At 44.1% G+C, this 25676-nt stretch overlaps 2 protein-coding genes across 2 annotated transcripts; both read right to left on the bottom strand.

Moving 5' to 3' along the window:
- Nucleotides 1–10822: 10822 nt before the first annotated feature.
- On the bottom strand, nt 10823–18954 carry dhx35 (DEAH-box helicase 35). Its single transcript, XM_080015901.1, has 21 exons — nt 18900–18954; nt 18495–18622; nt 18257–18349; nt 17564–17641; nt 17225–17329; nt 17074–17135; nt 16884–16953; nt 16700–16759; nt 16232–16344; nt 16003–16099; nt 15273–15431; nt 14908–15118; nt 14657–14781; nt 14484–14538; nt 14183–14373; nt 13980–14057; nt 13762–13891; nt 13592–13673; nt 13364–13435; nt 12843–12954; nt 10823–12615 (listed from the first exon to the last, which is right to left on the bottom strand). The coding sequence occupies exons 1-21, from the start codon at nt 18937–18939 to the stop codon at nt 12577–12579; spliced, it is 2100 nt and encodes a 699-aa protein (XP_079872027.1). The 5' UTR covers nt 18940–18954; the 3' UTR covers nt 10823–12576.
- A 641-nt stretch (nt 18955–19595) lies between these two features.
- rab5if (RAB5 interacting factor) lies at nt 19596–23467 on the bottom strand. Its single transcript, XM_080015457.1, has 4 exons — nt 23195–23467; nt 22564–22667; nt 22218–22347; nt 19596–21019 (listed from the first exon to the last, which is right to left on the bottom strand). Exons 1-4 carry the CDS (start codon nt 23300–23302, stop codon nt 20978–20980), a joined length of 384 nt encoding a protein of 127 aa, XP_079871583.1. The 5' UTR covers nt 23303–23467; the 3' UTR covers nt 19596–20977.
- Between the last annotated feature and the right edge of the window lie 2209 nt (nt 23468–25676).

Raw genomic sequence — 25676 nt, forward strand, 5'->3', positions numbered from 1 at the left:
GTGCCATTCTCCATGTTACAAGTCAGTGTACCATGAAAATGATTCCAAAGCTGTTATTTTAAGGTAAAAAAGTTATAGTGTTGCTTTTATTAAATCTCATCGCTTGGATTTATTATATATTATTTATTGCCCTTCACGACCAGCAGAATCATACAGCACACCGTTCCCGATGCAGTCACAGAAGGTCTTTCTATCCATCTGCCCTACCCCCAGTCTACCAGTCGACCAGCCCAGCAAACTATCAGGCTAAGCCTAACCCTGAGCCTCCCTGGGACCCCCTGGGGCCCAGGGGCCAGCGAGGGCCAGAGAAGGTGCTAGCTCACATTAACAATAGGGGAAACCATGTCCAGTCGGCTGGAGCCGGAGCTGAAGCAGAAGCAACCCTGCACCATTGTTCTGCCATCACGCTGACAGCCAGTGATTTAGCACCGGGGTTGCCCAGGAGCGTTAGGGGAAGGACAGGAGTGAGGGGGGTCAGAGAGAGGCTCCACGGGCACACCTCAACAGCCCCCCCCCCGAACCCCTCCATCCATGAGATGGCAGAATGAATCATGGCTGACTATGTATCGGGCCCGGGCCTTGCCCGACCCGGCCTCTCCATACCCCCCACCCCCACCAACCGACCCACCCTCTCCCTGGACAAACATGACAAATCTGGTGTTTATTTACTTAAAAAGACCTGGAGAAAGAGCAAAGGGGGGGCAGATAAAAACTGTGTAAAATCAATACCGTGTTAGCAGTCCCTGCCCCGGCGTTACTTTCTCCAGGCTGAGGGGCCCAAGCAGACGCTGCGGTGAGGAAAAGGTTCTAATAAGGGCCCCAGGCGGAGCGGGACGCAGGTGGCTGACCACGAGGGTGAACCAACGAAAGGCTAGCGGGAAAAACAGAACCGGGCCTGAAACAGGGCTGGGCGTCAGCCAGGGCCTTACCTTGCACTTGAATAAGCCGATCATAATCGGGTAAAGGCAATACTCTAAACATTTCAAGTGTCGTGCAAACACCTTACCTCGATTATCTTAATGGAGTTGAGCTCAAAATAAGGGTAAGTACGACCCGGTTAACAGACCTGGGTTTCTCCTCAATCATTCCATTTATTGTGGCATGTTAACGTCTTACTTGAGCCAGAGAGAGTTGTTTCAGGAGATAAACAACAGGCACCATGACAACCACCGGTGAACACGTTCACTTTTTTTTGTCAGAGAGTGAGACTCCGCCAGTAGACTGAGGTTCAGTCATCGCATGATTCCAAAATGCATGTAAACATCTTAAATGCGTCATTACCTCAACCCGACTATTGAGCGCAATTGTGTTATTGAGTGCACATAAACGCACCGAGTGACAAAATCAAGCATAATGATGTTTTGGACGAATACTGCGATAGCGATATTTTTCTGATATTTTGGGAATGACAAAATATCAAGGAATATTTGGGAACCAATCACGAGAAATATATAAATTATGACCAAGCAGGTGGAGGCATTGATTTCGAACAGCTAGAACAGTCCATGAAGTTCATAGAATTGCCTTACTTGACTGTAATGCAGCCTGAAAGACAATTTAACTACATTGCAATTTATTTAGCTACAGAGACCAGGCAATCTCTATATTTCTATCACAATATCAATAATACAACAATATACTGCCCAGCCCAATATATTGTACTTCATTCTTATTGTCATTCATTAAACTAGTTATGTAACATTATTCAAAAAAAAGTAGCGACAAATTATCCAATTGCCTTGGTTTAACACTTGGAATATTTTCCTGAATGAAGCATGCGTGCAGGCGTCTGACTGGTGACCTGTGAAGTCTGAGCCGTGGGTGATACATACGCTGTCTGGGCTTTGTGAGATAAAAACAGTATCCAAGTAGGAGTTCAGAGCGAGGGCCACTGGATCTACAGAGCCCCTACATCCTCCACATGACAGGGTGAAAACAGATAAGGCTTTCTCTCGGGGGGGGGGGGGGGGGGGGGGGTGCGGCCATCAAGCCAACCCCTAAAAAGAAATAGCAGCAGCAAGCTGTCAAGGTTTGTGTCATATCCTACATCACATCAGCCGCCCATTCCATCTCATTGCTGGCAAACCATACACGCAGCATTGGCCAAGGATGAAAGTGGTGGAAAATGGGAGTCATTGTAAACCATTTTCTGGAGCCCTGGAGCCCCCCCACCCCACCCCCAAACACCACCGCAACCCCCTCCATCTCTACCCGTTCTTCCCCGGGTCCTCTTGAAGACAAATGGGTCCGGGGTAATGACAGAGTGCCTGGTCCACAAATCACCGGCGGCTGGCCTGCTCGTCCACTGCCTCCTCCTCCTCCACCGCCTCTCCCAAACCCCACCTCGCCCCTCCTCAACCTCAGCCCCTCCATTAGTCATGTGCACGCGGGCAGCAGCAGCCAGCAGTTGTAATTAGACAAGGACAAATCGCCAGCCGCGGACACGGACGGGTCCAGACGCTAAATAAGGCCCCGTTTCTATACCGACAAGTGGGCGGCGAGCAGGGCCAAAGAGAGGATTGGAGTGTATGAGGGAGATCTGGGGAGGGGCAGGTAGTGTCCAATACCCTGCTCCTGGCCTGGTCCGGCATGGCAACTCATTTATTATCTCAGAGGCTCATGGCTTGGACCTTTGTTCCATCCATACACACCCATAGCATACCTCTGCTCCCAAACCATCACCAGCCATGACGATGTTCCCGAATGGAGCCCGCTTGGGTCCATGGCAGCCTTGGTTTAGCGTTGCACCACACACAGGCCTCAGTGAAAGGGTGCATGATGGACTTTGCATACATGGTCGAAATCCCCCAAAAAAAAAAAAAAAAATCGACAGATTGGTTGGTATAATACAGAATTTAAATATCATGTGTATTTCTTTGGGCCGCGCTTCAAGAAAAAATTTGACGACCTTCGCAGTTTACTGTGGAGAACCTGAAGTCCATGCAGAGACCTCATTCAGCTCCCTATCGCACTCCAGTCGGTGCAACACGACTACGTCACTTGTTTCTGCGGTGGTCAAGCCCAACTCTAAATAAATAAATTAAGTAAGTAAACCCAAGCTGAAGCAATAAAGGGCAATAAAGAGGTTCCAGGGTACATTAGGCGTAACATTAGATGGGTGGAATTAGCAAAAACGAGAAATCATCGAATCGCATTACACACGGCCAGAGAAACTGGTAGTCAACAAAATATAAATTAGTGCTATAAGAGGGTAGAGTGGGCTAAATCCACAGAGGAGTATCAGTAACAATTGTTTTGGCCAGGTCACAGCTTCACCTCATTCCCTAGGAGGAACGGGGTCGACCATGTACTGACCACCACACACACACACACACACACACACACACACACACACACACACACGCACACACACACACACACATACACACACACACACACGCGCTCCACCGGAGCAAACTTTATTGATCTCCAACCTAATTTCCTAATTAGTTTTTATTGGATTTCATAATCGTCATCAGGACACATCAAAAGAAACTCAAAACCCAAGCAAGATTTTCTGCCCTCCTCAACATAAATTTTTTTGAGTTTATTTCTCCCCCCCTCCCCCCACTTTGAAAATGAAGCCATGTATTCAATTTCAACTCCCCAGCTGTGAGAGCGACCCTCTGTTTCGTTCTTTTTTTTTTTTTTTTTTTCTTTTAATTTTTCTACCAAAACTCCTTGGACAGCAAACACTGCGCAAACACACATTTTTCCCATGTGCAGTAAGTGATGTTTAGCGTCGCACATTTTCTGCATGATCTGCTGCTATTTGTCACACTGCAGCTCTCTCCCCGGTCGCCCTTCACTTGTAGCACTTGTTAAACACGCAGCAGTAAAAAGCGCAGGAAATCAGGGGAAAAACATCGTCCCTTGCTGATACCGATTCTGGTCAGTGAATTATTAGTGCCCCCCCCCCCCCCCCCCCGCTCCCTCAGAGCCGTGATTCTCAAGCTCGGGTGCCAGACCCCCACAGGGAGTCGCTAGAGAACGTAGCAGGGGTCGCGGGCCCTGGGTCGATTGGAGGCTTTAGTTTCCTTGCTCAAAAATCAAGCTTGCAAGTTTGTTGAAATATAAATTGGAGAAATAAGCCCATGATCACATGTCCTAATGCACAGCACGCCCAAAAAAAGCTCTCTCCACCATGAAAATAGAAAGAATTCATAGAAAAACGACGGGCGAGGTTGGATTAAGGGATTCGGAGGAATAAAGGTCGGGAACCCCGTCTTCAAGAATACATTTTTATTTATTTATGATTTATTTATTATTTATTTATTTTCACGCGTGCTGTCAACGTGCTGGGTATACAACACACAGTACTTGTACGCCATTGCATCTAGGACAGAGTTCACCCGAAAGTGGCGCTCAACTTCTCAGCCTGCAACGCCACTTTAGAGGAAAACTGGGACAGCAGTTCAACACACAGCCTCTTCCTGTGAGGGCCACAGTGGTGTAGGAGGGAGAAAAGGAGAAGGACGCGATCAGGGAGGACGTCATCTTAAAGATGTCTACAGCCCATGTTACTTTGTTCTCCTGACCCAAGGAGCTCAACGCTCAGCGGGTCAAAAACAATGAGAATGGGCCGGAAGTAGCAGCGAATCATCTGAAAAGTAATCCATTCCTGACCTTCAGGAATTTTGTCACCTGGCCACGCCCCCTGGCACAGAGTTAACATAACAAACCCCCTTTACTGTAAAACCGAGTCGTGTTCCCTGCCTGACACCGGCCACCGGGTATTTTTCCTCAACACGGGAAACCCGAATTGTAATCCCCGCGCATTGCATAGTCGCCCGCTCGTCGACACGCTGAAAGATTCAGAGTCCAACGCAGGAACAATGCTTTCCAAGATACACAGACGTCGGTGCGGATCGCTACACATCAGGATGTCCGCTTAGACAGCGTGTGCGCCGGGCACTGTTTTTATGTCCGTGGTGTTGAGCGATTCAATAAGGAAGCATAACAGAGAGAGTCTGAAGGCGTTAAGAGACAAAGGACACCTAATGTTCATGTTCACAGCAAGGGGGATAACAACCTGTTTACAAATCACCGTCGGCCCGGACTGACACATGACTCCCGATATCCATGGAAAATGGTCCCATCTATTTAAGCCATTTTCTGTGCGTTTTGTTAATTCATCGAATGAATGACAAGAGGAGGAGAAATCAACTGAGAAAATGATCAAAAAGCATTGAACAGCAAGTGTTTCTCTCTCTGATAATCCATTTTTTATTCAAGGCAAATAAATTGCAGGTCACAAAGCGAAGAAATGTGGTATTAAGGGCAGTGACGAGTATGACCCGATGCAGTGCAATTCTGGGACGAGGCGCCCTTCCCCGCTTCTTCCTCTGCTAACCTCGCTCGGCAGCAGAGACTCCTCCATCACTCCGGTCCTCGCTCCATGTAAGAAGTGAACGCGCCAGAGGTTCGGCGTGGAACGGGCTTAAATCGCAGTGAAGATGTTTTTGGCCTTGATCACCGCGCACATCGATCCCTGGCTGATTCCCACTCAGATATGTCTTATTTTATTAGTGGCTTCGGCCTTCTGCCGCCCAATTCCATTGTGATCAATACCAGCATTGGGATAGCCCGTATTTTTCTCACTTTTAGTGCCTTAACACTGTTTAACCGTGTCACCTGATAAACGGCAGGCCCTCCCCAAACACTGATTTCCTATTGATTTCCCCCTCATTCCACCATTCTTCCCTTCGTCACTGTCCCGTGGTTTTTATCTCCAGTTATTTCCCTCCCGTCCCGCCCCCCTCCCCACCAATCCATCCCTTTCTAGCTTACTTCAAGTAGAGGAGGGCACTGTCAACCATCATGTCAACCGCGGTCACCCATTCAGTTGAGAGTGAACCGAGCCCAGTCGAGTCGACCCACATAAGAGTCCTTCCTGTGCTTCATCATCACTTTTAATGAGAATTAGTGAAATATTATCCAATATTATCACCAGTTCACCACTTCGTCAATAATTTCTACCAGCCGTTTACGCCACACAGCATGGGGATGGGTTTCACTGTAACCGGACATCGCCGGGTTACCATTTCTGTGCGGTATTAAAAAAATGAACCCAGCCTCGATACAAACAGCCCCGTAGTCTAGCCTTGCCTCGAACGCCTGCGTCGCCGTGTGCGCAGGCCCGCCACACCACACATCTGCGCATGCATGCGCTACGGGGGCCAAGTCTCTGTGGAGCACAGTGAAATGAGTACCGTGCAACAGATGCTATGTCAACCTGGAGGGGAGACAGCTCCATCCATCATCGGTCGTGGTCCCGACGATCAAAGCGAGGGTTTGGACCGGGGAGCGGGATGCACTGGGAGCTCCAGCGGGGCAACACCAAATCCACTTAGAGGGATTCTGGTGGGAGTCAAGCCGCACGAAAACACCTGATCTGAGTCAATCGCCCAATAAAAGCCAATCAAATGGGCAAGGACCATAACGCAATGAAATGTTCATCCCTGATAAAAAAAAAAAAAAGAACGACAATATAAATTCTGTTTAAAGGTACTGTATGGAACTTTTCCGCATAAAAATTTCGAAAAACGACTAGACCTATGTTATATATATTTTTTGGCGTTCTGTACTCACATTATCCCAAATGTTTCCAACAATTTTCAAGTATTGTTTGAATTGCTCTACTATTACTCTACCGACGATTGTTTTGATGGAGAGCTATTATTTATTGCCGTTTGCTGCGCGGTCTGTCGCCGAAAGCTGTCCCCATCAAGACCAAACGTACGGGCGGAGGCGGCAACTCCCATGATGCCACGCTGCTACACCACGTTGTCAAACTCCGTCTTTTTTTTTTTGTTTTTTTTTTGATTAACAGACCCTGAGCCGCAGAAATTGCATATTGCACCTTTAAATGGGATGGGATAGAAGAAAATAAAACAACATAAAAAACACTTGAATAAATGCGCCACCAGAAAATGTACATTAATGACAGTATAGTGAAACATCAGGCTGGTGCTTGGTTCCATCTCACTCAGTTCATTGTTTATGCACACTTCAACTTTTCTATTATCTCTGCATAGTGCAACTCGCTCGTTTTGATCGGGCGCAATTATCGAAACTCTGCAAAATGCAAGGTTTTGCTGATACATACGCACGTTGCGTAAAAAAGCGCTTGGAGAACGCTCCCCTTCGTTTGTAGTGTCACCCTGATGCAAAGCAAGCGCGGCAAACAACCAAGGTAAACGAATCTCTCCTTTCCCCTCCGATTCCCCCGGAGACGCCTTAAAAACTATTTTATCAGACAAACAGTACAGCGCTGGGAGAAGCGGAGCGCCTGGCCCGCGCACAAACTCTGAACGAGCGAGCGGAACTTTGGACATCGGTCAGGAAACCCACTAACGTGACCTGGCATTTTTTTTTATTAGTCCTCTCGCCCTCGAGCCGCGGGTTGTGTGATAAACTGACGTTCGCGGCGGGGCCTGCCAAGTCACACAGAGCGAGGAGCACGCCGAGGAACTGACCGTGAAGTAATAACGAGGGGGCGGGCGAGAGCACAGGTTTTCTATTAACGCAAAAAGGAGAGGAGTTAAAGTGTTTGGGGTCCGCGAGAGGACCCGCGTCTTCTCGAGGAAAAAAACACCTTCGCCTCCTTCGGCGACCACTCATGCACCTCGCTGTAATGGCCGCAGCTAAATAGGAGCTTCAGCACCAGCTAGTGGCGGCGGCGCTCCAGCACCAGGCTCGCTCCGCGCCGAGCACATAAATCATGGCCAGGAGAGTGTAAAATTCAATCGGCTTCTTCCATCCATTTCATGTGAAGCAGACTGAAGGCCGGCCTTGTGGTGCCCGAGAAAGGAAGGGATGGGGGGGGGGGGGGGGGGGAAGAAAGAGGCGCTCCCTACACTTCATCAGGACCCCTACTTCATAACAAATGGAGTGTCTCTCCAGCGGAGGAGTGCCATCAGAAACACGCATTCTCTCTATCCATTTAATTCCGGCGGCGGAGGAAGGGTCAGGGAGGGAGCAGTGGGTACGAGTTCTGCTCTCCGCTCGCCGCTTCCCCAGTCACACAGTAAACTACCTTTTAGGAATTGTTTCTCAATAAGAAATGATCAGTCCATTTATCTGCACCAGGCGGGCCTGTCTCCTCACCCGGACCTCCAATATTTTTCGTTTGACCTGATCAGGGCTATAAACTACACCGAGACACTTTCAATTTGTCACCCGGGGAGGCCCCCGGCAATTCCATGCTACTGATTGCATCCTACCCAACAAATGTAAAAATTCCTCCCATGCTTGAAATTTTTTGGTTTCGGGGTTCTTGTTCCCTTTTTTTTTTCATATTTTCAGCTACTAAGAAACAAGGCCTTTCTATGCTAGAATGGGATGTAAAGATCATGCCTTGGGGATACGGCTTTCATTCACATCTAGTTACTGATGATATCATACCTGATATCAAGGTGATTTTTGAAATAAATAAATGTCTATGTAATTACACAATTAGAAAAAAATGGAATGGAAACACACACAAACAGAACAACAAACACAAGCACGCAAGCATGCAGGGCAAACAAACATACACACACTTAAATGTCTATGTCCCCATGCTTTAAGCTATGGATATTTATACCTGACCATATGTCATTTAATAATCTCATTATGGCTTTATATCCATATGTGCTCAAATATGGATATGGCTATTTGCTGACCATCACAGGTTCTCCCAAAAGCAAGAGTTTAACTCTCTATTTCATCAATGTTGCCTAACATTTTGGGCAAAATATTACTACGTAGTGGTTTTAAGGAATAGTAGATCCTGCTACAGTGGAGAGCGTTATAAGAGTGTCAGCACCGACACTTGCCGCTTGACTGGTCACGGGGAAGAGAAAAATTAACCCGTTTGTTTTCTCTCAAAACATGTATAAACTTTGAACAGGGGGTAATTACAATTCACACATGACTTGCTTTCCCATTAAACTTCAAAAAACAGTTAAACATTCTTTAAACGGAATAGGACATGTCAATGATTTTTTGTTTTTGAAAGCGCCGAAACACGGGAGGGAAGAGTCGACCTCGTACACACAACCCCGTTCAAATGGCCGCCTCGTCCGAATCACACGCCCACTATTCATCAGCGGTGCGTCCGGCTGTCAGGCCATCCCATCATGTCTTTAGTTGCACAACAATAATGGCCAACTGAGCGGAACAGACCAGCACATGCAGAGACGTTTCCTGTATTGTCTTACGTGCATGCACACCGTCGGCATATTACGCCTCCTTCCCTTCGGATGACCCCGAAACCGACGCCGGTTGAGCCTCACCCTCCGTGCGTCCTGGGGTCCCTGTAGTGGCAGTAACAGAAAACACACACAGGTTGTGCAAACCACAGCTACAGTATATGAGTGCAACGGTCCATAGAAGTCATTATTACTTATAATATGTTGGTAAATGGTGTCATTTCTAAACCCGCTGCCGGTCACATTATATTTTGCTGGGATACCTTCTGGACGTAACATGAATAACCAGTAACCTTTGAATAACCAGGTGGGGCAGCATGAGCCCCCTTATTCCCCAAGCGAATAAAAGCTTAAAAACCCACGTATCCACACATTGCAAAAATCGCTTCTCCTGTTGCGTGTGACGATAATTTAATTTACAGAGACGCTTTGCATCTTTCATTTGGAAATGGATACGGCATGACACGCATCACTAAAATAAAGCGATAGACATCGTATCTCTGGTTTGCAGTGACTAGTTTGACGCCCACATTTGGAGTGTAATGTATATTTAATGGCATGCAACATGCATTACAAGGTATGGGCTCGGCCTAATACTTTCGATACGACTGAAACACCTAATTATTGAATTACCAGATACTTAACTAAGAGGATGTTAAGTATATGAGACTAGAATCACCTGGCCAGTGATGAGTGGAATGGGAGAAGCACTGTGGTCCCCTCACCTCAATGACCCTAAATGTCCCAGTGAAAACATGCAGCCATGGTGCTGTGCAGGATGGGCCGTTTAGTGCCAAACATCTATCACTTCAGTCATCATGAGTAAATCCATTACATTTTTATATATAATAGCTAATGAATATACAGTGTTCATGTGATTCGCTGCTTTTTCTTTACAAATGACAGTTGCTGCGGTGTTGTGTTGGCAAATGACAGAACCCACTTTGCAGGCCCCTGGCACCTGAGCCTGCTCATTCCAGTGAAAATAATCCAGTTAAGGTGCTTAAATAATAACAAAATTATAGTACATCATTATAGGACATCACTGTATAAAAGTGCCTTTTGGGTCAAAGTGTTATTGTTTTTCAGTCACTAACCTCCAGAAGTGACCGGTTCACCACGCGACGCGCCACCATCCAGACAGCGGCTGATGTTGATTACACCTTTGGTCGATCTCAAAAACTGTGCTTTGACTTTTGTTCAAATAAGTCCCATGGCACGACTTTGCATTTTGGAAACTGCACTCTCAGAACCCCTTAAAAATATATATGATCGTTAAATCCATTTAAATGTAAATCCAGGCCATAAATTGCATTTTACTACCAGATTGCGCTTTGGGAGCGTCAAAACGCGGCAAATAAATGAATTGACAAATGATTAATATAAAATACATACAAATTTACATTTAAACTCAATGTCTAAAAACACTCATTAAATGATTGGACGTCCGACAGTTTTATTGCAAGACTTGTGTCATTGTTCAAACAAGGTCCAACACTGCCACCCTCTGGTGGAAGGATTTACTGCATCGACAGGTCAAGTCTGAATGAAAAAGTAAAAGCTCAGTTTGAAGCAGTTCCAGTGTTTAATGGTGTGGACAGTATACAGACAAGAAGCCACACTTCAGGGCATGAGCATATGGCTTTATTGTAAGATCAAGAGATGTTGGGGGAGGAGGGGGTGGGGGTGATTTGCAAGAGTTGAGCGGCTACTACGAGTTTTACACATGAAAAGCTGAGTTGGCCGCACACGGTGTCCAGAGTACCAGCACAAATGTAAAATGAGTCGTCTTGCATTTTGCTACGTATGTGATTAACTTATATGGTGATTTTAAAGTACTGCAGAGTACCATTAAACATGCAAGAATACTTCACTTTTATACTCATCTAATTAAGATCTGATTATTTTATTAGCTGTTTAAGTTCAACTAGTTGTTATTGTTTTTTTTTCCCAAGGACAGGTTATATGATGAAAACCCATGCAGATGTCAAATGTCAATTTAGTTCTGCACAGTAATCGTACGGTTTTAAAAGCAGGTCCTAGTGATTGAAAATGATAACCATGTTCTATTGCTTGCAGAGGTCATTCGGTTTTCAGGGCCAAATACTTGGGGGGGGGGCGGGACAGGAGTAGGAATCACAAAGACAAAAGTCATAGAGTACACACGGAAAACAGAAGGAAAACTGTAAAAAAAAAAATTGTGAATAAACGCAACGGCGCTGACATAACGTACAAATATGGCTACAATAATAGATGTCAAGAATTTTTCAAGCACGTCTGTATGCACGTAAGCAATGGAACAAATGGCACTTAACGTTCAGTTTTTAAAATTCACAGTTCAGTACTTTAATTGCTCGGGTTTATTTCCACAATCCATTTCACAAGATGGAAGGTGAAATAAGGTGAGTAAAAATTATTTGGCACAGAGCGGTGTTAAGGCCAGTTTGTTTGAGCTAGCCGGTTGTACAGTGACAATAGAGTTGTAGACCTGTGGACTCAAAGGAAAAATCTCATGTTTGTCATACAATGTGGGGTTACCAAACTAAACCAAAAATATATTTTATTCTCCAGCAAAGAGCTAACCAATACAGACCAGAGACGTCAGTGTGAAATTTAGAGATTTTTCCGGTGGTTGTTTTTCATGTGTAGCATTGCATACTGTTAACGATGACTAACACAGACGCACCCCATCCGTGTCTGAAGCAAAAGAATCAATAATTAAAATCACATGAATTCCCTCCTCGAAATATAGTACATCTACACGCTCTACTGTCCTTTACAATTTTTCTGTGCTTTACAGCAATACCAAAAATAAAGCTTTACAAAAATAAAACAATGACGCCATTCGCCGGGTAGATCTAACAGGACGACAACATCCTGGGACCCCAGACTTCTCCGACTATGTACAGGTGTGAGGGATGGGGGTGGGGGGTGGGGGGGGGGGGCTCGCCACTATCCACTACAAGCACACAAGTAAGGCACATCCTGAAGTCCTGCCAAATCCAGCGCTCCGCACGGACCTTCCTATCATCCACACATGGATCACAGATCAGATATTCAATGGAGAACAGATGCTACAGTAGATCCTAGGCAAAAAAGAGGCAAAAAAATAAGCTTACACATGTAAGCAAATCACACATTTTCAACGTCAACATATGTCATATGTCACTAGTGTCGAAACTAGCATGGCGAAACAGTGCCTGCTTCGTGAAAGGGCCGGGCGGATGAAAATGGGCCATAGTATTTATATATATATATATATATATATATTACAGTTCTATATACAGGAAGATGGATGGGTGCACAGTGGTGGTTTCACAGGGGTGAGCTCCTTCGGGGAGGGTCTTCTTGTCTTCTGTGTCAGTACGGGGCTGGCTTATAATCAGAGAACACGGGATCTCTTGCTGGCCAGTGAGCCATGCTAACAAAACAAAAGAGAAAGTTTGTCTGCAGTCAGAATCAACACACCAACATCTTGGCCGTCTGAAACGGTTGAAACAATACGAGGGGGGGGGGGGGGGGGGTGGAAAAGCCTGAGACATAAACACGGCGAGTGACAGCCGTCGGTCATTTTCCGGGCAACAAAAGCCCTTTGACAGAGGCTGAGGCCGAGAGATTAAGAGAATAGATACTTCCTCTCTCCCGTACCTTGGCCTGCTTGTAGAAGTGGGGGGCCAGCTCCACCAGCCAGGAAGACTCCACAGCGGTCACATCACGCATGTAATACTTTGCCGTCTGCAACACTTCATTAAAGACGACCCTGCGGATGGAGCATAAAAAGTGAAATAGCATGAAATACATTCTTCTTTTAAGTAGGTTCGTTGATAAAGTGGACTGGAATCACTAGATGATCCAATCTCAAAGACTAAAGAAAGGTCATTTACTCCCTGCCCAAGTAGATCCTTTGTCCACCATTACAAGTGCAATTTTACGCATCAATAAAGAATACATTTCAATAAACATCCCTCACAGCATAAAAAAAAAAAAGTATGTGACAGAAAATATAGTTTACAGTCTTTTCTGTTTTGTTTTTTTGATACAAATCATGTTATGTGTTGTTGATTCATCTGATTGAGGATTAGGAGCAAGGCTCAAGAAGCACCCTCATGAAAATCCATTATTATATACACATACATAAATATGCATAAAGTAAAGTAAAGTCTACTTACCATTTTGGGGGTTTTTCACCAAACAACACAGAGCTGGGATGGATGTGAAGCTCACGGTCGTCTCTTAACGTTCTAAGAGTGACAGCAACGAAAAAAACAATATAATAAAAAATAAAAACATTTTATTCATCCAGAAAGATCAATAAAATGAGGGTATAAAATACACCCTAAACTAGGGTTCAGTGAAATAATTGAACAGAGTAGTGACGGACGCCCATTGTCACCGACCTGTAGGATCCCGAGTGGTGAATGCGGGCTGCGTTGGCGAAAAAGCCGGAAACGATGCAGCGTAGGATCACGTCGGGGTCTCCTGATCGAAAAGACCGAAGACAAATACGTGATCAGGAAGAGCACCGGGGGGGGGGCGACCAGGCGGCACTCATTTCACACCAACACACCTTCGCTCGAGGTCCGCGGCACCTTGAACTTGTTCAGGAGCCGCCGGAGTTGCTCCCGCACCGTCAGCGCGCGCAGCAGACCCTTGTAGTTGAGGAAGTGTTCCTGGCACCACTGGGAGCTCTTCTGGTGCTGAAACGAGGGGGGGGGGGGGGGGGGAGCGGTTCAAATTCCTGACGGGTGTGGCCTGCACCCCCTCCTCCTCGGCGACATACCGTACCTTGATAAACGCTTCGTACACGTTCAGCATGGTGAGGTGGTCTCCCTCGGCGACGGCAAACTTCCTGTGCTCGCGCGCCTGCAGAGTGACAGATTCGTTCTTTCGTTTTATTTGGATTTTTCCCTCGGGGGTTTATTAAAATTTGATCCCGTCTCGTCTTTACCCATACACATCTCTACAACACCACGCCCGCGTTCACTCACGGCGGCTTTCTTCTGATTGGGCGGGACGACAAAAATGTTTTGAATCTGCATCATCGCCGCTATGGTCACGATCTCTTTGGAGCATCCGAAGTTCCCCGACTCTAAAAGCATCTTGGAGAACATGGGGTTCAGGGGAAACTCCGCCATTCGCATACCGATGGCATCCGTCAAGCGGCCGTACTGGTCCAAGCCTGCCAACACAAACGAAGACGTCAGGCGGGGCGCGGTCGTACGCGTGTCGTAATACTGTCGGCTTGACCAGCTCCGCGGGGGAGGCCGAGCGGCTCAATGTCGCTCCTACCTCCCAGAGCATAGAGCAGCTCTAGAGCCTGGATCATCGTCTGGGCCGGAGGAGGCTGAACGAGAATGAGGGAACATACTTCGAGTTAATTCAATTGCCGAGTTTGATATTTCACAATTTTTAGAAGTAGTGTTTTCTGAAGCCATTCCAGCTCTGTGGACACAGTCTCTTACAGAGAGGAAGCTGAAGCGCAGCACGTTGTCGATGCCCAGGGCTTTGAGCTGTAGGATGACGGGGGCCAGGTTGGTGCGCTGCATCTCTGGCACGGTGGAGGCGGGCAGTTTCTCAAAGTCCTCCTCTGGTGAAAGGCAGAACGACGAGGGGGGGGGGGCAGGGGGAGGAGGAAGCGTGGACATATTTAAAAGCCCCGCGACTGATGAACAACGTGAACAACACCGTCAGCTCAAGTGACATTGGCACCAACCTGTGTAGAGTCTGAAGCATTTCCCGGAGCGGTTGCGCCCGGCCCTGCCTGCCCTCTGGCTGGCCGAGGCCTTGGAGATCGGAGTGACCACCAGTGACTCGATGGCCGTCAGAGGGTTGTAAGCGCGCATCTTCACAAAGGCACAGTCTATCACGAACACGACCCCGTTTATAGTGATGGAGGTTTCAGCTATGTTGGTGGCCACCATCACCTGTGTAGACGTAAGTTTGATGGAAAATAGCTGAAGATTTGATCGGTAATCTATGCAAGGGTGAGATTGACCCCTCATCTTGAATAATCTTTCCCCCCTAAATATACATTTATATTTGTTTGTAATAAATGCGTCAATGAAGGATGGTGTTCACCTTGCGAACAGTAGGTGGAGCTCTCTCAAAGACCTTCATCTGCTCGGCGTAGGGAAGGCCAGCGTACATGGGCAAAACACGCAGGTGCTTCTTCATTCCGTATCGGGATAAAGACCTGGCCTGGTCCTGGAGGAGGGATACCACCTTCTCCACCTCTTCCTACGAAGAACAGCACAAGGAAAATCAAAGTAAGGAACCTGTCGCACAGGACGATGCTCCGACAGAACGGTCGAGTCATTTAAAGTCTCTGTGAAGGAAAAAATATATAAATAATTTAAAAAAAAAATCTAATGTGTTCCGAGTTCGTCACACCACGGAAAAATGTGTTGATCCCACAGCCAAATCTGAATGATTAAAAAAAAATTAAAACATTGACGCACGGCGGAGCAGATATCGCGGGCGCAGATTGCCCGCTTGGCCCCTCTCTATGCATAATGCGCAATTTGCATCCCTGTCTCCCTCTCCGTCTGCTCTCCCTCGCCACCAAGCCTTGGCGTGAATTCACGGTCTCCCCGAAGACGCCATTTACTCCAGATGTTTATCCAACCCCAAAAAATTATAAAACAGCGTTTTTTTTCCACCCCCCAAACGCCGGGCTATTGGCTTAGCTTATCCCACCACGGATGCTCCGATTCTGACCTGGTCTTTATATAGTGTTAGGGGGAGGGGGCCATGAAATCACTTCACAGGGACTTTACGAAAAATAAATTCTGACGGTAAGGTCACCCACCTGCCCCGTGAGGAAAGCTAGAACATCTCCATCATCCTCCGTCTCATGGATCTTCATCACGGTTTCCACTGTGGCCTTCACATAGTCTGGGACCGGACTGATGAGAAATCCAGCCAAAGGGAGCGAATGAGGCCAGAGTTTGACAACCAGACTGCGTGAGATTGTCTCTCTGCTGTTGAGTGGCAACGACGTAGAGCCCGTGGAGCATTTTGTTTGTGGTGAACAATACCTGACGGTGTAGAAAACATCCACGGGGAAAGTGCGTCCCTCCACTGTCAGGATCCCACAGGTGTCCTTGTTTGGATCGACCGTCTCATTCAGGTTGAAGAAGTCTTGGAATTTCTTAAGCGGATGATCAAATAAAAAAATAAATAAAAATGAAATAAAATTTGTTCAATTTTGTATTTTTTTTTTAAACTTTAATTATTTTGTGTGCTAAACAAAAAGCGATAGTTGTGCCACTAAGTCACACAGCAGCACCGAGTATAAACATAGTTGTTGTTTTTTTTAAGTTAGATACATCTTGCTTACTTGACCTGCCCTGCTTAGTGCTGACTGCTTTCACTGCCTGATTTTTGTCTTTGTTTCAATCGGTACACAGTGCGCTGTGACATCATTTTATCTCTCATCTGCCTCTTTGTTTCACACTCCCGTCACACAAGCCTATCTGCGCATCTCGATGAGGGACCGCAATCACCTTGGCATCCAGAGTAGCGGAGGCCACGATTAGCCGAAGGTCTCGGCGCTTCTTTTGAATCTATTTGGGAGATAAAATAAAAACTTTTTTTTTTTTAAAACAAGAAATGTCGGGTGTGTTTGGTCTCATACCAAATCTGCCCTCCACCTAAAAAGTCTATTTCCAACTTTAAACGTTGCGTTACCTTCTTCAGTAAACCAATGGCAATGTCTGTGTAGAGGGTTCTCTCGTGCGCCTCATCCAACACCAACACACTGAGGATGATAGAGAAAACAACAAAGCATGAGGAGGGAAACCAAACAAGTACAAAATACATGGTTTCGTGTTGTGATTCTAGTGTCTTTACACTCGTTCATTTTAAAAATCACTTCAACCTGTATTTTTTCAGGAGAGGGTCAGCCATCATCTCACGCACCAGCATGCCATCCGTCAAGAACTGTTGGGGATACGCAAAATGAGTCATTTCGAGGAAACAAGCTCAAGTGACGTTAAACGTGTTAACTATATGAGCTGAGCGAGGACTACCTTGATCCTGGTCGCGTGGGGGTCAGAGCAGTCGTCAAACCGGATGGTGTAGCCGACCTCGTGCCCCAGCAGGGCACCTCGCTCTTCCGCTACACGGTTCGCAACCTACCAGAAACGGAGACAAATATATATATATATATATATATATATATATATATATATATATATATATATATACACACATATATATATATATACATACACACACACATAACATTTTGATGAGGTTTGCTCGTCCGGTTGTTTCGTTTTTGACCAAAAGCATTTGCTGAAGAACCATAACGGACGACTTTTCATTCACGAAGCCGAAGGGCATCAGCGATCCAGGTCCATGCTTACCGAGATAGCAGCCACGCGCCGAGGCTGCGTCACTCCGATCACCTTGCCCTCCGCCGCCCAGCCAGCCTCCAGCAAATACTGAATCCGGTGGGGGAAGAAAGAAAGAAAAGAGCGTTGCAAAAGCCAATGAGGAAGCACAAAGGGAGAGATGGTGAAAAGGGATCGGAAGAGCAGACGCCGCACAAATTAAACTCCGGCTGATTTGCTCCGAGCCCTGTCGAAAAATAAAAGGGAGCGCTAAGCATCTTTGCAAGGTCGTGCAAAGAAAAAATAACTGTGGGGGGAACGCGGCGCAGGAAGGGGATCGGTCGGCTGCTGCAGTGTGGCGGCCTGCGGCCGTTTGGTTTTGGTGCATATTTAACCTCGACGATAAGCTCATCTTTGGCCACGGATGGATAGATGGGAAGGCCAAGTGCATCTAATCTCATTTCAGAACGCTGGGCAAGACGTGAAGGAAAAACTACATATATAATTCATTTTAACCACTACAAATAATGCCTTTGATGATGAATGACATCATACATACCAGTCGCAGCTCATGACAGAGCATATAACAGTTCAAGCTAACCTCTTGAGTGAAACTAATAAAAATCAGTGCACTAGGTGACGAGGGTGATGCTGAATAGATGAGTGCAACGCCATGTAGTTTGTACCAAATCGGCATCGACCTAATCCGCTGTGATGAATACAAACCTGAGGGATCTGTGTTGTTTTCCCACATCCAGTCTCACCAACCACCACGACGGTCTGGTAGCTCTCCACCAGGTACAAGATGTTGTTTCTGTGCTGAAAGACACTTCAGGAAATTACACCGAACCTACAACAACATCTAGTCAAAACAAATGTCTAGTGGCATAGTTATAGATTATCTTTATATATATATATATATATATATCGTTTTATGTAATATAGTATCAGAGATGAAGGGAACCTTGAAGACGGGCAGCTTCTGCCGCTGCTTCTCTATGGAGAGCGCGGTGTGCGGGTTGAAGATAACGGGGGAGCCGGTGGTCTCCGTGGTCAGCTCCCTCTCCTCCGAGATCCCCGGAGCCTCCGACCCTGGAGGAGCAGCAGGGGACGAAGAAACACCGCGGAGTTGCCCAATGTGATTAAAACGAAAAGAATGTACGTGTGTGTGTGTGTGTGTGTACTGTGTTGCTCGGATATACCGTTCAAATCGCTGTAACGCACAGTATCACGCAGCTAGCACCGGCAGACATTTTGTTCTGACTGATAATCCACGCTCTAGATTTACCTCAGCGTAAATGCAAAAAGCACAAACGTGAACATTTACAAACAAAATAGGTTTTTTTTGTTTGGTTTTTTTCATATTTACCCGGCTTCCAAAATTTCATCGTGGAGAGGGGAGCCGCCATCTTTGTTTCTATCGCGTCATCTTTTTTTTTTTTTTTTTTTTTCTTCCTTGCTTTTGGTGACGTCACACGCTGGGATTTCGTCATTTTATTTGGTAAACGTCGATGATAATAATAACCACACTCATAATCATAATAATCATTACAAATATAACACATTGATTCAAAAAGGTTGCAGCCCTACTGCGTTTTTTTGCTGATAATTTTTGCTGAACTTGAACTTGAACTTTACTTGTATATACATTTTTTCAGATTTAAAATATAACATTTTTTTCTCCCTACTTTGTTTTGCACTTCACTTACATACTTGTATCACTGCGTGTGACAAATACAATGAGAAACCCTTGAACATTTTCTCATTGAGTACAAATGCAAACTACCTTGATAACGGACCCAATTCCTACTGAATGGTGCATTGATAGCATACGCGTGTTATTTCTTATCCCATTTTAATTTGTATCTCTCTCGACTGCTTTCTTCCTGCGAGGTGCCATCTGGTCTTATTATCTTAAGAATAATCCAAATAAACCAATGAATGTATCGTAGAGCACTGCACAAACTGAATTTCGACGTGGCACAAATAACAAATAACAAATATGATATTTTACTCTGATCTTAATCTTAATACTTACTGAAAATAAAATCACATTCACACCATCTCTTGGAAAATGGAGGCTGAAGAAAGCCCATGTTTAATGTGGTTCTCAAAAGATCTCAATCAGAAAATACAATCCTCGCAAACACCATCTGTATATCTACTATATTAACATTAATCATCCTGCAAGAGAGCTGTCTTTTAAAATGTATTCACTATAAAATACTGAGAACTATGTTACATCAAACAAGATGTAACACATGTGTAGAACAGAACCAGCATAATACAATGTGTATTTTGACAAATGGAACATTGTACAAAATGTATGGACATTTTTTAAATAAATTTTATAACATTAGGTAAGACTTTGATCAGGAAGTTACATGTGAAGGAAAACAAATTTAATTAATTCTAAACACTACATAGAATGCCTTCGGTGACAAATGACATCATACATATACGATTAGCAAATCATGGCAGTGCATATAAGAGTTTTAGCTTAAAAATCGGTGGATATTACGCGTCTCGAGTCGTGCATGTTGCCTTGCATCTCCTTCCGTCTCCTGAACGTCTTTGAATGTGAATGGATCGGTGACTCCTGGGCCCGGCCAATAAATCAGTGCATTAGTGTTATGATCCACATCTTCCTTTATCATCAACCTTCCCCCGCCCAAGTACTTTCTGAATTGAAACTGAGTATTTAGTATCAGTGTTTGTCCTCCCCAAAGTTATCTGCAATTTCACACTTAATGTGTATTAATGCTAGTAAACAGCAAAGGGTGTAAAGATGATTTTTAAAGTGGAAAATTAATTTGGATTAATTATAACAAAGTGGGGGGAAAAAAACATGAATATAAATTATGATCAGGTGGTGAAAAGAACAAAAACAAAGCGCTGCTGATATTTTGAGAATTGAATATTCTTATTACTTTGTTATAGCCAACAGGAAAATAATGCACCAACAGGGCCTAATAGTTATGCATTGAAGCTTTCAGTTGCTTTCCTGACATTTAGTGATGACAAGACAGTTTGGATTTTTACTCCGACTTTCTTTTCATAAACCACTCTTAAAATCAGCAAAGTACCAGCTTCTCCTGTTTCGTTATTGCTCCAGCATCGTTGGAAATGCAATAGGTCCATGAAACCATAGCTTTCTGAAATTAAAATGTGTTTGTTCAGAGACGATTCCAGTGGTGGAAGGAAGGAAAAACAACAATTTAGAAGTGTAATGTAAGGTACTTGGAACGAACAGTCAAAATATTTAGATGTGTTCCAACATATTCTTCATGACGATCGCACAGGATCTTATCCAAACTATGAATCCCATAATGCACTGCTCATGGAAAAAGTTCAGTGGCACAGTGTTACCACTCTCACACCACGTAGTTGCACGTGTCTTGACATTCTGCTTCGAAGGAAATGTTCATATCAATTCCCTGGTGGTTCTCAGTCATAATGAAGAGCAGTGTAAAATATTATCCACACGACCTGGAGAGAAAGACAGAAAAAAAAAAAGACATGAAATTCGCTTACAAGTCAAGATTGAACTTTATTGATTGATTATTGGGAGGAACCTCGGTTTTATTGGCCTATAGGATAGCTCATATGCTCAGCAATGAGGTTTTAATGCCTTGGAGGTGAGTTACTTCGAACCGAGGCAGATAATCATAGTGGCTTAAACCTTTGAATCTTGAATCTTGACTTATATACGGTACGTGTATAACAAAAGCAAGAAGAATGTAACTACTAGTTTTAGCAGTTCCGATGGTTCAGTCACTATGAAAATGATCTGTTGAAAACCTGAATGCTTAAGTGAAATATAACAAAGCGGTTTTCAAAACCTGAATAGTGACAATGTGCTGCATTTGGAATGATGGAAGAAGCTGAAAAACGATTAATACCATAACCTGCCTGAGGGACCACCTATGTATGTGACAAATAATCTCTTGAACTTGAACATACTACGTTATCACGGTGAGGATGAATAGATTCATGTAATAAGTGTTTACTTCCAAAAGATAATGGCGATGGTGTCAAAAGACTAACAGTTACATATTGTACAACGAGAGCCAAAGCAAAGGGGTGGGTAGGCAAATCATACAACTGGATCTAAACAACTGAAACTCAGCATTACAGCAGAAATACATCTTATATTGTATCCAATACAAATGTATGAAGCAATTTTCAAGAAACTCTGAGAGCTTAACACTTAAATGGTGAGATAAAAATCATTAAATACAGTTCAAAGACATTACATTTTTTTATATGACAATCTATTATCATGGGAAAAAAATGCATTGTAGTTACTACAAAGGCGGAAAATTGCCTATTTTTGTAGGGACAATTGCTCTGCTTGAAATGTTATTATTGCCTGTGTTAACTGTAATGAGGAGATATGCTGATCAAAGTGACAGAATGGACCTGTGACATATTTTAACGCTTGTTTGGACAACAATGGTATTCCTAGAACTTCCACTACATAAGCTAAATGCATTTTATTCTATTGTGTTTGTTTGTGTAGAATATGTTGGCGATAAGAAACGCTTTTTAAATTTTTTATGAAATATTCTTGACTCATGTTTTCAGCAATCAAGTGAATGACTTGAGAAATATCTGGAGGTCTTTCCAAACCTTTCATATTTTGAAGCTCCTAAAATTCACAAGCTGTTTTCCTCAGAGTCCTTACCAGAAATAGCGCAAAAGATGTCATGAAGCCTTCTTTGGTGAGCTCCCAGGTTCCACCATACTCCTCCTCGTCAATCTGTTGAAAACTGCTGAAGTACACGTAGAGGACACCGGCATTGATGATGCAGAATCTGAGGGGAAGAGATTTCATTGATAAAATTACATGACAAGATCCTTCCACAATTACCTGGCCAAAGCCTTTGACAGCCGAATAAACATCAGTCTGTCCAAATACAGCATTTGGCGAACCTCCGTTCACCAGATGGATTTGAATCAACTGTGGAAGAAACGGAGCTCTGTCATTTCAGATGGAGTGGATTAAACAGGAGGTCGTGTTAAGTACTTACATGGCAATGCCCAAGAATCCTTTCAACGGCGCGATGCCCCATATCACACCGAGGACGATTGCAATGATTTGCCTGATCCAATAAATCACATCTAAAAACTCATCCTGTTCAAGGAGAAAAAAAACAAAACAAAAAAAAAAAACAGAGAAGGTCACAACATGTAATGTGCGATAAACATTTAAGATAATGAAATGCTGAATACAATCCTCTTATATTAAACAACGTGACACGTGAAACATTTTCCTTTAAAACTTTATTTTTAATCAGAGAATGGAAATTGAGCTCAGATACTAACATTCCGCTTAACATTTAAATCGGATCGATATAGGAGGTGTGTGTGGCTATAAAGAGATAATGCACATATGGAACTTCGCTTAATTGCCTTGTTTTTGTTTCCTAACGGTCTATTACCGGTTCTGGTGTTTTGACCCTTCGCAGCTTCCGTACTACACATTTTTTTCTTTACGCGTTAGAGCGCGATCTTAGCTGTCGTTCGCCGGCAATGTCACGGTGGGGTTAGGCATGCATCGTTTTCGCACGGCGGCGACCTCGCCAGAAATTTTCCGAGCGGGGAAACGCCGTCGAACACACAGAGAGCTTGTGTGGAAACGGGTGGAGGGGACTCCCTGACCTTCTCCTCCCAGACAGCGGTACTGTTGAACGCCTTGCTCCATGTGGACTGCTTCACTCCTCCGTTCACCAGATGGATTTCCTCTTTCTTCTTGGAGCTGCTCGTCATTCTCCGGGTTGTGGTTGTTGTTTTTTGTTTGTTTTTGTTATAATAATCCTTTCGACTGCACCGGGTGGTTGCACGGGTGCGCTCTCCCGAATGCTTGCGTCCGGCGGGGGGAAATGTTTGTAAAAAATTCTGAACGGGTGCGAGGAGTAACCCCGGTGCTGATTTGACAGATTGCAGGCGAACGGAAACGTACCGCTCTGCGCAGGCGCAACGCCGTTTGACCCCGACAATCCCCACCAATGGCGGAGTGCGACGTCGCTTCAACGCTACAGCGGAAAGGCTGCGCACCGCGAGAGCGACACCTAGCGGTTAAAGTTTGCTCTCGCTCGCTCCCGCTCTTACTCATGTCCTTAATAAACGTAACGATAAATACATTTCATACATTTTAAGGGTCACCCATTGATCTATCATACTATTGATATAGTACTGTAAGTGCATTAGTAATCTTGAAATATTTGTTCTTTCATGCAAGACTGAGATCAGTTGATGTTTTATTTCTATGTTATGTGGATAATTTATAGCCTGGATTATTTTCGGAATATTTGTTTTTATCAAGTGGGTAACGAATGGATGATGATAAAAATGGATGAAAGTTTTCTTTGTCAAGGGTGAGCCCTTCCCTTCACGAGTGAGCATAGAAACAGTGGTTGTGTTGTTGTAGAAATACATGTGTGATTGAACCTCGACTCTATTTATTTTTATTTAAACAGAAATTCTCAGTGAGTTAAGGAATCCCCTTTGCAAGATCAAATCCAAAATACTGCTGTCGTTTAAAGATTTTTTTTTTCCCCGACATTTCCTTGACATTAGACCTTGGTTGTGCCCCAAGTCACTTTAATGTTGGCCCTTCCGGTGTCCATCGAAATGTTCGAGTCCAACTGTGTTATGTCCTGTTGCAATTGTAGGTAGGAGACTACAGAAGTTACTTTTCGTGTAGGCAACACCAGTGTATCCTACCAGGAGGCGTTTTGTTGTTGTTGTTGTTGTTGTTGTTGTTTTTCGTGATTTACTTGGATTCATGCTAAGAAAGAAAAACCATTCATGTGCTAGCCCTCACAGTTTGGATAATGTGAGGGTTGGACATTCAAGCAGGAGGTGCCCATTGACAAGTGAATGAAATGTGACCATTTGTACAGATTGCAATTGTGCAAGAATGTGTTGGCCATGTATAATAAATGGAATTCGCTGCCAGGGAAATGTGGGTCTTGGCTCGAAGTGAAAGTTGTGATTGGCCCAGTTTTAATGACGCTGAAGCAGATTCATTTCTACTTTCAAGACAGCCTCTTTTATACTTTCCCCATCTCCCCATAGGAGACGTGAGAAAGCAGTAGCATTGGTAGCAGTTGGTTTTACTGCACTATGTGACCTTCATAGTTTATTTGCTTCCAGAACTGACTGTTTTTTCCTGTAGTTTGGCACAGGTGTCCAGTAGAGGGCCACATTTTCTCCTGTAGAGTGCGTTATTATGTACTTCTACCTTTATGGTTTGAGCCTTTGCAAAGGATCCCATTAGAACTTATTGTGCATAATCTCCAGGTGCATTGCAAATACATTTCACTGCATATATGTATGAACGTATGTATATGTACAGTATGTGACAAATAAACCTCTTAAATATTGAATCTTGAATCTACCTGAGAACTACTGCACTGAAAATAAGATAAGATAAGATAAGATAAAGATACTGAAAATGTTAAAAGCCTCGACTAAATTAAACTGATTATGGACAATTGTGCGATCTTGTGTCTGATTTGTTAACCGGTTATTTTCTGGAGCTAGTTAAACAGAAATAAATACAATATTGAGAGAATAGTTGACATATTGCCAACCAATAATCTATGTATCTGTCTATCTATCTAAATGTTTGTTGGCAGTGGGAAGAGAAAGGGGGATAATGCAGTTTAATTACTGTGAATGTTTAATCTGTTAGATGTTAGTATTGAGTGTAATTTTAATTACGAAATGGATATAATGTTTAATTCCATAAAAAAAAATAAACTGATGACCAGATTAACCCTGAATGTAAAGCACTGCAAGGTAGATAAGGCTCAGCCTTATCTATAATAACCGAATAAAACGTTATTTTGGGATTATTTGCATTATATGGAGTAATGTTATACATTTCTAATTGCATTATTGTATAATGACAGAACAAAAACATTACTCACTAACTCATTAACATGTAATCATACAATACGGTGCAGTGAAATGATAAGGGGCAAATTACAAACACATTTCACTGCATATATGTATGGAAGTGTGTTTATGTATGTGACAAATAAATCTCTTGATTTTAACTCCTGTGTGAAGGGCTGTGCAAAACAAAGTATTAATAGATAATAAAAAAAATAAAATAATAAAAATAAACAATACA

The sequence above is a fragment of the Zeus faber genome, assembly GCF_960531495.2.
Source record: "Zeus faber genome assembly, chromosome: 15".
Classification (NCBI taxonomy): Eukaryota; Metazoa; Chordata; class Actinopteri; order Zeiformes; family Zeidae; genus Zeus; species Zeus faber.